The sequence below is a fragment of the Mizuhopecten yessoensis genome, unplaced genomic scaffold (genome assembly GCF_002113885.1).
Source record: "Mizuhopecten yessoensis strain PY_sf001 unplaced genomic scaffold, ASM211388v2 scaffold2751, whole genome shotgun sequence".
Lineage (NCBI taxonomy): Eukaryota > Metazoa > Mollusca > Bivalvia > Pectinida > Pectinidae > Mizuhopecten > Mizuhopecten yessoensis.
The window spans coordinates 114,642-127,502 of NW_018404701.1; the positions used below are offsets into that span (position 1 = coordinate 114,642).

General features: G+C 36.9%; 1 protein-coding gene across 1 annotated transcript in view; it reads right to left on the bottom strand.

The window, feature by feature from the left end:
• Positions 1-12,861, bottom strand: part of LOC110446521 (tctex1 domain-containing protein 2-like) — a 40,997-nt gene that overhangs the window by 25,704 nt on the left and 2,432 nt on the right. Inside the window, exon 2 of the mRNA XM_021491714.1 lies at positions 2,742-2,875. Coding sequence (XP_021347389.1) covers positions 2,742-2,875 — 134 coding nt within the window. The remainder of the gene's footprint in view (positions 1-2,741; positions 2,876-12,861) is intronic.

Here is a 12,861-nt window from a genome sequence, read left to right on the forward strand (position 1 = left end):
GGGGGTCAGCCCCACCATTTGTACAATTTTGAATCCCTGCCTCCCATGAATGCTTCCGACCAAATATGATCAATATCCATGGTATAGTTCTACGGAAGAAGTCGTTTATAGCAATATAGCCAAATTGCCCCCTTTTGGCCCAGCCCTCAGCCCCCTGGGGGGTCAGCCCCACCATTTGTACAATTTTGAATCCCCACCACCTAGGGATGCTTCCAGTCAAATATGGTTGATATCTATCTCTTAGTTCCAGAGAAGAAGTCGCTTAAAGTAATATAGCTAAATAACCCTTTTTGGCCCCGCCCCTCAGCCGCCACGGGGGTCAGCCACACCATTTGTACAATTTTGAATCTCTGCCTCCCATGAATGCTTCTGATTAAATATGATTGATATCCAGTGCATATTTCTACAGAAGTCGTTTGTAGCAATATAGCCAAAATGCACCCTTTTGGCCCCGCACCTCAGCCCCCTGGGGGGTCAGCCCAACCATTTGTACAATTTTGAATTCACACCACCTAGGGATGCTTCCAGTCAAATATGGTTGATATCCATCTCTTAGTTCCAGAGGAGATGTCGCTTAAAGCAATATAGCCAAATTGCCCCCTTTTTGCCCCGCCCCTCAGCCCCCTGGGGGGTCAGCCCCACCATTTGTACAATTTTGAATCCCCACCACCTAGGGATGCTTCCAGTAAAATTTAGTTAAATACCAATCAGTGGTTAAGAAGAAGAAGTCGTTTAAAGAAATTGTTGACGGACAGACGGACGCCGGACGCCACGGTATGGCATAAGCTCACCTTGGTCCTTCGACGGACCCGGTGAGCTAATAATTGACCTTTTTTTTGTGTGGACTCAAAACCATGACAGAACAAACCCAGGTGACCTTGAGTAAACCAAACTCAATTGACCTTGAGACTGTGACCTTTGATCTTTGACCTCTTCAATATTAAAACCCTCTTCTTTCTGATAAATCCCAATGTCTTGGTTAACAACTTCATTAGACTTGAGACAAGTTGAGTTATAATTCCGTTCATACCTTTGACAGATATAGATATTGTTTAAAACTAGAAGCAATGCTTTTGCAGGTGGTTCATACAATTAACCCTTTCACCACTGTAGACCATAATGGACTCATCCAGATGAATGTATGGTAGAGTCTACTCAAGTTACCTAGTAGGGTTAAAACATCAATTTACAAATGTATCAAGTGAAACAGCAAATTCAACTTCTAATTTATTTTGATCCAAAGTGCACTGCTTGCTACATGACTATAGGCAGAGAAAAAGCTCCAGTAAGATCATGGCAGGTGGGGAATATTTTACAAGCAAAACATAAAACTAACCTCGCATTATGCATGTTTTCAAATGTTATTTTCGAACCCCTTAGATACATGTATATAGTACGAACAGAGATGGCAAACTCTTAATTTCACAAGACATTAAGGCCTAGAGGTGGGGGGGGGGATACCACTTTTAGGTATAGTGGTAGTGATGGGTTTTGAGAGAGATGAGGGCAGAGAGGAATACAAAGACTTGTGTACAACATTATTAATCACTGTCAAAAAAGTATTTCACTTAAGTACTGAGATTAGGTAGTAATAGGTACATTGGTATTATAACACATCTTGTAGATATGATATATATAACACTACATATAGGTATATATCACGTACACTATCGTATTCCTGTTACCCGCAGTCACCATATGCTAATTTTAACAGCCGGAGATGTTAAGTATAAGTACAGAAGTCTCTCAGTTTAATTGTTGAACCAAGAAGAGCCAGTAAAATATATTTGTTGGGTAGAGGAACGGGACAGTTAAGATATAAATCAAAAAGCTTCTCAAGAAAAACCAGGACGACCCCGGAAACATGGCAAGATGTCCCGGTAAGCTGTTACGGAGAGTAACAACTTATAATACAAAGTTTTTATCAGGTAACGGTGGAATTGGCTCCGGGAGAGTGAGGTGTACATATACCTATATATATATATATATACAGGAGGGATTGAAAGGAAGATTGTACAAAGGTCACAGCTAGCGTGTATAGCTCTCTCTCGAAATCTTACCAATATTTCTAGATATATTGTGACAGAATATACGCCGTGCTGTGAAGAAATTGGTCCAAGATTTTGAAATCTGACCAATATTTTGAGTACAGTATATGTATATCAGATTACTGGTAATAATATATTTACCTGTCAGAAGCAAATATTTACTTGAAATGTTCAGATGACCAAATTTTAAGGAATACGAGTTGTAGTTGACCAAATTACATGCTATTTCAACTACCACATATTTATCTTTGGCAATACACCCATGTCTGCTAATAAGCTTCCACCCATATTTCTTACAGTTCAGAAGAAATGCCAGCAAATACTATTTCATAATCATGTAATAAGCCTATATTCCTCTCTACTTCATAACAGAGGTAGTGTGTTGGAACCCGGGGCAAAACTGTAGGATAAATATGGTAAGATAAAGCGGGTGGGTGGGTGTGGGGGGTGTGTGGGAGGAACTGATGATCTATTAACTATTTTATTTTTTTCATTAATTGCTGTTATCAGAACAGGGAGATGACTTATATGGGCTATGCTTGCTTTGTCAGCTGTTTGTGGATAAGCATGTATGTTACCTCACTCAGCTTATCTAATTTAACCTTACTTAATCGTTATCTAAAATGAGCTTGTATATATATATTATACAGCATGTTGTTCCGAGTGCCCTTACCATGGGAGAGGGACACTGACCTTTTAACCTCTGTTTAATATCATCTGATATCACTTTCGTCCATTCTATTGTTTCTTCAGCATCATAGTTCTTTCCCGTCAAATGTTCACTTAAGGCGTTATGTATGCATTCCTTCACAATAACCGGACGAAATCTGCAAACAGAAGTTATAGACATGAAATAAAAACAAATTTAAGAAATGGCTATTCCTCCTCGACTTATAGTGTTGTTCATTATGTTTCTCTACGTTAATTGTGTCAACTCTTTTAAAGACACAAAGATATATAGATATATTATAATTAGCAATCATCTAAAGTTGAAAGTTTTTTTCTCTAATAAAACTGTGTGTATAAATCTTTGAATTACAAATGCAAGCAGAAACTTAATAAATCGCATACGTTCTCTTCCATTTTGTTAAAAAGAACTTTGCAGCAAATTAAAATGTTAAATGTTAAAATTTTGCAGTACTGCCTATATATACATTATAGCCCTTTCCCCAAAATGTGAGTTACCCCCCTTTGCGGCTGCAGGCGCTACAATTGTTTAAACTTCCGGGAATTGGATTCAACGCTACAGTGACTGCCGATAAAGAAAATGTATACTTTACTAATGATGAGATATGTACTTTCAAAGTGCCAGCGATGAAATATTACTCAAGGCAACATGGACAGTACGTCACCGGTCAAGAATTAGATTTGGTTGAAAGGGCTAAAGGTATCCGGAAACTTAAACTTCGAGATATGAATGGTATACAACATGATGCCGCCGCCATGCACTTAATGGGTAACAAAGAAAAGTGAACTACCCCACTAGGAGAAGTAATTCCAGAAGCATCTTTGCTAAAAAAACTGGACATTTGATGTCACAAACATTCCACATTTTTCAGACAGTGAAATTTACAACTATCTTGTGTTATCGATGAAAGCAAAGTGGCAATTCAGATCAAAAGTTTATTTTGAGGACAGGCATGTTCACTAGGGCTATATGTGAATTACATTTTCTACTTTTGGCATAAAAATAACCGCTCATAATGTTATACAGTATATTATCCAAGGTATCCATAATTTTCTTACCCAGTATATCAGACACTGATGTATTAATCAACCTATTCACCCCTAATGTCACATTTGAACCTTACCAAATCAAAGACTGGGCAAGTCCAGTTGAGATATGTAGGGGTGAATGCAATGAGTTCAGACTTGCAACTCCCTTGCATTATCCAAACTACCTACTAAGTTTGAAAACCACAGGTGCCTGTGCATGTGTCAGTACATGGCAAAACGTTTCGTAGCTAATAGTCTACCATACAAATCAAACAGGAGGACAAAAAACGACTAACTAATATAATCAGGGTACATCTTGTGTATATTTTTGTACCCTGTAACAGCAGAATCTGTTCTGTCTACAGTAAAGCTACAGAAATCAAAAGACAATTACCCCTTTCTCTAATGAAAACAAGATGGCAGTCCCCTTCATCATTAAATCATTGATTACTTTCTTATTATACGCATGTTCATGTGAAATTTGGCATAACTTTAAACATTATGTACTTGTACGGGAACTTGTATAGGAAGCAACCTCTGGAGTAGACCAACAGACTTTTTTTTAACATAAAAGGAAATAAATATATACCACATATTAGAGTTTATCTCATTCAACCCTGAAGCCACATTTGAACTCTTCCAATTCAAAGGTTGGAATACTTCATAATGAAATTTCAGGGTTGGACAAGTTAACTGATCCTAATCATTTGATTGAGACTCTGGAAAATTATCCTCAACACAATATACTGCATAGGACAAGGGCTATATATACTAGGTATAGCAGTTTATAATTTTCCTACAATGTTTTAGAGAATACACTCAAAAGACGTCATTAGACTAAAGAGAATTACTTGAGGGACTTGGGCTAATGAATACCAGTCTTGTCTTGTAAAGATTATTCTAATGATAGACCATATTTACCAGTGATTTTTAAGTCAATTTGGGGCGTTATAAAGGCCCTTTACCTGGATAATTTTTGCTTTTCCCTAAAATCAATTAAAAAAACACTCTGTTTTCCTAAAATTCTGTTTTAGGCACTGGCCCCTGTCAAAAAGAAGTTGAAAAATCACTGCCTGTCTTATGATGCTAAGCCTATTGTGGCAACCTGTCTAAACAGACCACTCAAATGATACCAACTGCCTATATAAACCACCTGTGTTGAAAGACCACTTAACAGTATGGTCTTTTGAATTACCTTCTGTTTTGGGAAATGATTTTCATAATAGTCCATATGCCTTGAGAGACTACTACTAGTCTAAGATAATATTCTTAGGACAAACCCTGTCTTGACAGACCGCTTAAATTACACCACCTATCTTGATGGATATAGTTCAAATGTACCATAAAAACTCATGTAATTTGCACAGTTTTTTGTGTTCAAATCAAGTTTAAAGTTGGGGGTACGCAAATTACATAGCTATAGATATGTTGTTGTTTTTTCTCCAGAAAAATCGTCGATTTGCAAGGTCTGCCATCTTGAAAAGTGGTGGTAATTGACAAGAAGAAGAACATGAGTTTACTGACACCCCCACCCCATACCCCCCTACACACACATGCATATTTAAGGTGTAAAAAGGAACCAATTTAAAATTTAAAATTTGGTCCCCACTTTCGTCAAACTATTTCCCCACTATTTGTCAAACATGAATTCCAAATCAAACAATATTTTAAAAAATGCCCAGATTTGGTTCTTTTCCTAACTTTTACCCACGCAAGGTCTGAAAATTCTCAAATACCTTCGTAAATTCCGGGACGAGAATTCAATAAAACATGAACCTTGGCCTATTTCGTAGAAGTACATTCTGTCTGGATCTCATTAAACATCGTCACTAACTACTCAAATAATTACAAGCCTCGGTAGAAACCACTAGGCTGTACTGTAATACTGAACTATACATCCAGACACACCTCCTGTTGTATATAAATCAAATACAGTTTTATTATAGTTGAAGCTGGAAATGATTTAAGAGCTTTTTATCACTTGTAGTTTTCTAGAAGGATTAACATGACTCAAGTTTAGAATGGTAAGTAATCGCAGTATAATCACAATTTAATTGACCCTCCGGAAATGGGAATTAAAAGCAAGTATTCTGCAAACATTTTATTTTATTTTGGTAAGTGCCAGAAAATCTCGAAAGTAACATTAGAAACAAAACTCATATATCAATTTGAATTTTTAGGTAAAATAACTCTCTTTTTTATTTTTTTGGCCACACTGAAGTCATTGGATTCATTAAACATACATAAACACTGCAGTGCACACTTCTAAGGTGATTACCCTAGGATAGTTACCGCTACAGTCATCATCCTCGTCCTTACAATGGACAATTCTATTTGTAACATCAACAGCTAAGCATATATCTGTTTCATTCCATGGCCACATATGGCTTTTTGTTTGTTTGTGTTTTACGTTCTAATAACAGTTACGGTCATTTTAGGACATGCCAGCTAGGTTTTGGTGGTGGAGGAAAAGCTGGAATACAGAACCTGGAGAAAAACCAGCAACTTGTGGTCAACACCTGGTAACTGCCCCACTTAGGCTTCGAACCCAGGACCCAGTGGTGAAGTGCTAGTGCACATGTTTGTAGATGGTCAGACACCTTAACCACTTGGCCACCGAGGCCCTACCTGTAAGACCAGTTGAAGAACAGCACAGCTCTCCGTATCCAAGTTGAAGATTTTTTGTTTAATTTCAACTGTGTACTCACTGCATCAATGTTCGACCTCTGGAGAACGGACCACAGGGTGAAATATATATACATCAGCATCATTGTAAAATCACTAAATGTTATGTGTAATAAATATTAAGATTAATGCCATAATTTTAACCTTGAGATTACGAATAAAAGATGAAAAACAGGTACGTTGAAGGGTGTTTTTTCCCTTGGAACCCTGAAACACAAACTCCTGTGACACATTCCAGTACTAGACCTCCGTTTAAAGACTGGAATTCGAACCCTGGACCTCCGATCACCACAATATCGCTAGGGCTCTAACCAATGGAGCTAGGCCTGGTCATCAGTAGTTTGATGGCCCGGTCCTACTAAAGTTCTATCCAAAATGAAAGCCAATTTAACCCATTCACCCCTAATTAAGTCACATTTGAACCTTCCCAAATCAAAGACTGGACAAGTCCAGTTTAAAAATGTAGGGGTGAATGAGTTAAGGGCAGGTTAAATGTGTGAAAATGGATTATTTATTGTTTTGTCAGCTGTGGGACAAGGATCGATCCTTAGGTAGTTTCAGGGAGGAAAAATTGAAGGTAAATTATATTTGTGTCTAACTATCATAGAATTTATGAAACTCCATTACACACACACACAAATAGATAGAAGACCACAATTTCAGGAACAAAACGCAAAGTTAAACCCATTTATAAAAATCCTTGGTTTTTCCCCCAACTACGACTTCGTTCAACAAACAGCGAGGTATGCACAACACTATCTTTCTGTAGCTATTTGCATATATATTGCAATGTTGTATAATATGTATACGTGAAACTTTGGTGGTTTTCCCAAAAATGAAAAAAGAGATAAATAAAATTCTAGATTTCCAAGGCAGAATAACATAAAATATGCCTGCTAGGAATGTTACAGTTCCGAGGCGGTGCTGCTGAGGCTGAGCTTATCAGGGAGATACAAGCCGACAATCTGACACAGCTACTTTGCTGTAACGTACAAAAGATTGCCCTAGAACACGACTAAACCAAGTTGATATGATGTTCATACAATAATTACATGATACATACATTCACAAAAATTTCTGAATCTGTGGAAAGAAGTTCTACATCCTTCATTTTCATATCAAGATCAAGATTACATATCAAATAGATCTTTATAGAAAAAATGACAATAAATGATTTGTATTTCAGAAGTTGATCTTTTAGATGCTATGGATAAAACGCTGATAAAATGTTCATGGAAAACATTTTATTTTCAATCAATGTCGGTGTTTTTCTTTTGTTGATACGTATACGGGATGGGGCCTTTCTTGTTTCATTTAGGAAAGAAAACATACCAATCGGGAAAGGAAATTTTCAAAAGTATTTACTACAAAATTTGAGAATAAGGCATTTTAATATGAAATAGTTTTAATTTGGAATGGGGCCAAATATTGTCCTAAAAAGTTCCCAGAAAAATACACTGAATGATATCAACACTAATGTGTGGGTTGCGTAAATACAGTAAAAAACCTGTCTAATCCGACCCGTGTATTCTGATATCCTGCAGTCTGACATAATGCTGTGAACTGTTTTCAATGAATACTGCCAACCTGTGGCTGTGTAACTCAACAACCTGTCTAATCTGACCAATAGGTGTTCCCATAGCCTATGATTGCTGGTAAGGCCAAATACAAATATACCTGTGTTTCCCGTTTCCTGACCGACCCTAATTTTTCATGCCGACCCTAATTACACATTTTATTGGTTTTTCACAGTCACTGTTATGCATTTATTAGCCATTAAATGGTTTAAGGGTGCATATAATTTGCTATGAATTATTTTGGCCTTGGCTCGTGGTCAGTGTCAGAGTTTTATTTGAAGTGGCTAAGTAGCTGTAGATAATTGTGGTTATCATATAGGTTGGGATCTGTAGATTAGTGTGACCATCTGTAGTCTAGGAGGGGGGATTCCAGTCTGTAATGTCAGTGTTAGCTGATACTGACATCCCCCCCCCCCTCAAATTTAGCAGGATAAATTTATGGGTTAGGGGTAAAATTTTAGCAGGGTTTCAGCAGCATGAACAATTTCAATGTAGCAGGATTTTGCTAAGGGACAGATAGTAAGGTAGATTAGCTTGGGAGTCAAAGGAGGAGTTGGAGAGAGTTGGGTTGGGGAGTTGAGTTAGGGAGACAGAGTTGAGAGGTCTAGAGATATAGAGGAGAGTTAGGATGTTGAAGTTAAAGTGAGAATTAGCTAGGAAGTTAGTAATAATAGTAGTTTTAGCTGTAGTTTGTAGATCTGTTTAGTTTTACAGTTTAGAGTTGGAGATAGGTTTCTGATTGGAAAGATTGAGTTCACAAGAGTAAAGACATGTATATTTTATGTCGGATTAAAAAACTTGAGTTGTAATTACAGTGTAAATATAAATGTATTTATTTTATTGTTTAATCCTCTGGGTCGTGGGTTCAAGGCCTACATGGGGCAGTCGCCAGGTACTGACTGCATGTAGGTCGGTGGTTTTACTCCGGGGAATTCCGGCTTTCCTCCACCACCAAAACCTGGCAGGTCCTTAAATGACCATAGCTGTTAATAGGACGTAAAATACAAACAACCCAAACCAAACAATCTTGGTGTACATGGATAGTACAGAAAGTGAATTTCATAATTTCTGCAGATGGCAAGTCAAAGATATATATATGAAAGTACTGCCGTGGCTCCTACTAACCAATGTTTAACAAATTAGAATTGTCTCCCTCTCCCCTCCCCCTCCCCCTCCCCCCATCCACTCAAAATACAACAGCTGTGGCATGTTCTGGCTAAGTCGCTGAGCCAATAACACTTCTCCATAACTCTTTGCTACTATAACCCTTCTACATCCTTTTTTAGCGACAGGTGCCTTCTCTTCTAGACCTGAGCAAGTAAGGCACAGCTGGCTTGCCCTCCACGGGGGAGTTGAATCACTGCCATTAGCTTGTGTGGTTACTTTGAGTCGGCAGATGCGTTAGTCCATTCTACGCTCAAACAGCAGAGATGGGTTAAATAACACCTGAGATGGTCACGTAAAGAAATAGTTGGATACTTTCACTTTCAGAAAAAAACGTCTGCAATACTTTGGAGAGTAAACACTGGGATATGATTCAACATTCTTTAGAGTCATTACAGGAATAAACATGAAAACAATTGGTGATGTTTTTAGCTCAGACAACAGTGAAAGGGAGATAATCTTGATTTGGTGTTTATACTGAATTCAGACTTTACAGTTATGTATTTATAAAGTTCCTTTATCACGGTATTACTCTTAGCATTTTTATTGAAGGAATAACCCTGAAGGGTACATGGGGCTCTACATCAGCAGGCTTATCAAAACTGAAAATTGTCTCCCTAATTCTGTTTTAATGTTGACTAAAAATTGCTAGAAATAAAGCCTGTTGCTTTCAGCTTCCAGGATTTTCCCTGTATTTGGGACATTAAAATTTGCCAACCAGATTTATAATAGAAACATATTGGTATTAGCAATTACTTTTTAACAAGCAAAACTGTAGTTTATGAAGTTAAATTTGAATTAAAACTTTTTAGAAATTTTATTTTACAACAAGTATGAAACAAGCTATTTTTAATAGCATTGATTCTTCTTGTTGGTGCGGATGGTAGAACACAAGGAATCTGAATGTGGGAGGGAGGATACCAGAGAATCCAAAGAAAAACCATGTGGTTTGGTAGGTGACTTCATACCTTTTCACATCCATTGGGGAAATTGAACCCTGTCTGCCTTAGTAAAAGGTGAGAACGTTATCTACTGCGACATCCGACAACTTTGTAGTTTATCAAAAATTTGTTTTAAGCAAAATGAAAATTTAGTAAAAGTTTTTAATTTATTTTACTAAACTTTCAATTTTAATACATTATACTCTGAATATTTAATGACTGTAGTACAGTATATTTTTAAAGTTAGTATCCGGGAGTATGTACATGTATGTGCACTGTTGATAAATCTTACACAGGGAGAAAGAGTTAGCTAGACTCTTTACTTGATCAGCTGTGTTCCATCTGACAACTGTAGATTGACATTTGACTTTCCTCAATGTTACAACATTACGGGGTCTTGACCAATTATTGTGCTGTAGACCCATCTGTTATGCTAGCAACAGTGTGACAAGGGCAGATAACCATGCTGGAGTACTTTATATACTGATTCTTCAAACCATAATTGGTTGCCAACCTATTTTCACCAAGCACCGTTTCTTGATGCCGTGACACAAATATCTTCATCAAACGTTAACCAAAACACTGTTTGGTAAAAAAACATACATGTGGTTACAGAGATTAATAAAATCTATTACCTGAGCGAGATAGGGTTATCTCAGTCGAGGGCTAAGATTCTGTAACATAATCCCAACCAAATCCGTGAAATGCTACGTAAATTAAAGGTACCAGACAAATTGGACGAGATAGAAAAATCGAGCATGGGGTATAACGTGGGATATCTCTGTCTGAGGTGCGAGAAAAACACAGCTATTAGGGTCCGTGTTGGCAAAAGAGGACATGAAACATGCCCGATACACTCACAGTAACAAGAATGGGTGCATGCGCTTGGCGGGAAGGCGTTGGTAATAGTTTGAGATTGTTCGGGAATAAATCGTATCATTTGACTCGTACATTTCTGGCTGAATAATGAGCTGTATTTGGATTGGTCAATATACAGTTTAACAAAATATATAATGAACTTTTTTTTATTGACATAGGTGTCAACCTCTGAAACCTATACAATAGTAATGTGGGAGATCTCCCTCATTCCACATTTCCAATGAGGGAGGAAGTGCGTGCAACATCACTGAAACTGCTTTGCTCAATTTATATTTCCCTTTTTATGTATCAAAGTAACTCCAAAAAGCAGATTCATTTGATTTAGAAATACCAGTTATATGATCACTACACACACCCTGCAGTAACTAGGAGATCTGACATTTCACCACAGGATGTAGATTTTGAGTTTGTGTGAGTTTGGACTTGAACGTAGGAGTTTCAAGGGAGATAGGTAAATTTTGGTCAAAATGAGGGAGTCTCCCTTCTACCGAGGGAGGTTTGATAGCTATGTTTACAAATGTAGATACATTTTTTGTATGAATGCAAGATGGTACCTCCCAATTTTATTGTCATACATTTCAAAATTGGAACAGGTATCTCGTTTTAGTTGATATACATGTATCAAAGTGCAACATCTAAACTTAAATCTGAATCTTATTCATTACATCTCCCATAGATAATATTTGATCTTTAACAGCTACAAGAATAACGATGGTTTCAGGTTTTTATAGAATCTTCCTGTTTATCTGAGATGGTAATTCAAAATGATATCAAAACTTTAAACTAAATTGAGTTACTTCCCTTTGAATGGTAAGCTCTGTTGTACAGCTAAATATTGCACAATCATAATGATCATGACGGGTTCATCGACACTTAAAACTTAATGTAGCCAAGATATTTCTTGTTCTTAATCGAAACAATTATCAGCTTCTGTTGGAAAGGACAGCACGCTTTAAGGGAATCAAATCATGAAGTACAGGATAGTTCACCATCTTGTTGCGCTATACCATCTGCACCAGGGGGGAGCCAGGAATTAATTTTGGGTGTTGCCCCAAATTTTAAACTCAGAAAAAGACTCACAAAAACTAATAAATTATATGAATTATAATTGTCATGTCGGTTGTACATGTACATGTATACTACTTTCTGGCACCAAATGATATATATATATATATATAGAACTTCATTATTTCTGAGATTGTGACAATTATAATTTCCCTGCCGAGCAGAGCGAGGCGATTTTTTTTTCTGAAGATGTAATACTAAACTTGTTCAAGCACTGCCAAGCGCAGAAAGCTAGAATTTATCGGACATTATTTCCATTGTCAAACAGATCGAATAAGGCATAGAATAGTTTTCTGAGTTTGCGGTATTATTCCAGGTTATATTTTATAACATAGAGTATTTATATTTTATGATGGCCGAGCGGAGCGAGTGTTAACAAATTCTCTGAAACAATGGTAAAAATGTAGGGTTTTGGTTAAAATGTTGACGTTTGTGTCATGCTTTTCATGTGCATGTAGTTTAGGTGAGCATTTTGGCAATTAAATATTGATTTATTTTGTCATAAATATGAATTATGATTTGACTGTTTGTCTTTTATTGTGAACTTGTATGCATGCATATGTACAAGGGCAACACCTGTTAAAAAGTATATATATATACATGCCAGGCTTTTATGCTTACATTGGTTATTATTCACATGATAACGTGATGCTAAGGTGGATGCTTTATTGTCTTTGAAATTTTTGAAATTTACATTTTTTAACAGGTATAATAAATCACTCCTGGTGATCATGTGTACATGAAACCACAGGTGAAAATACATGTTTATCTATCATGAAATGGACT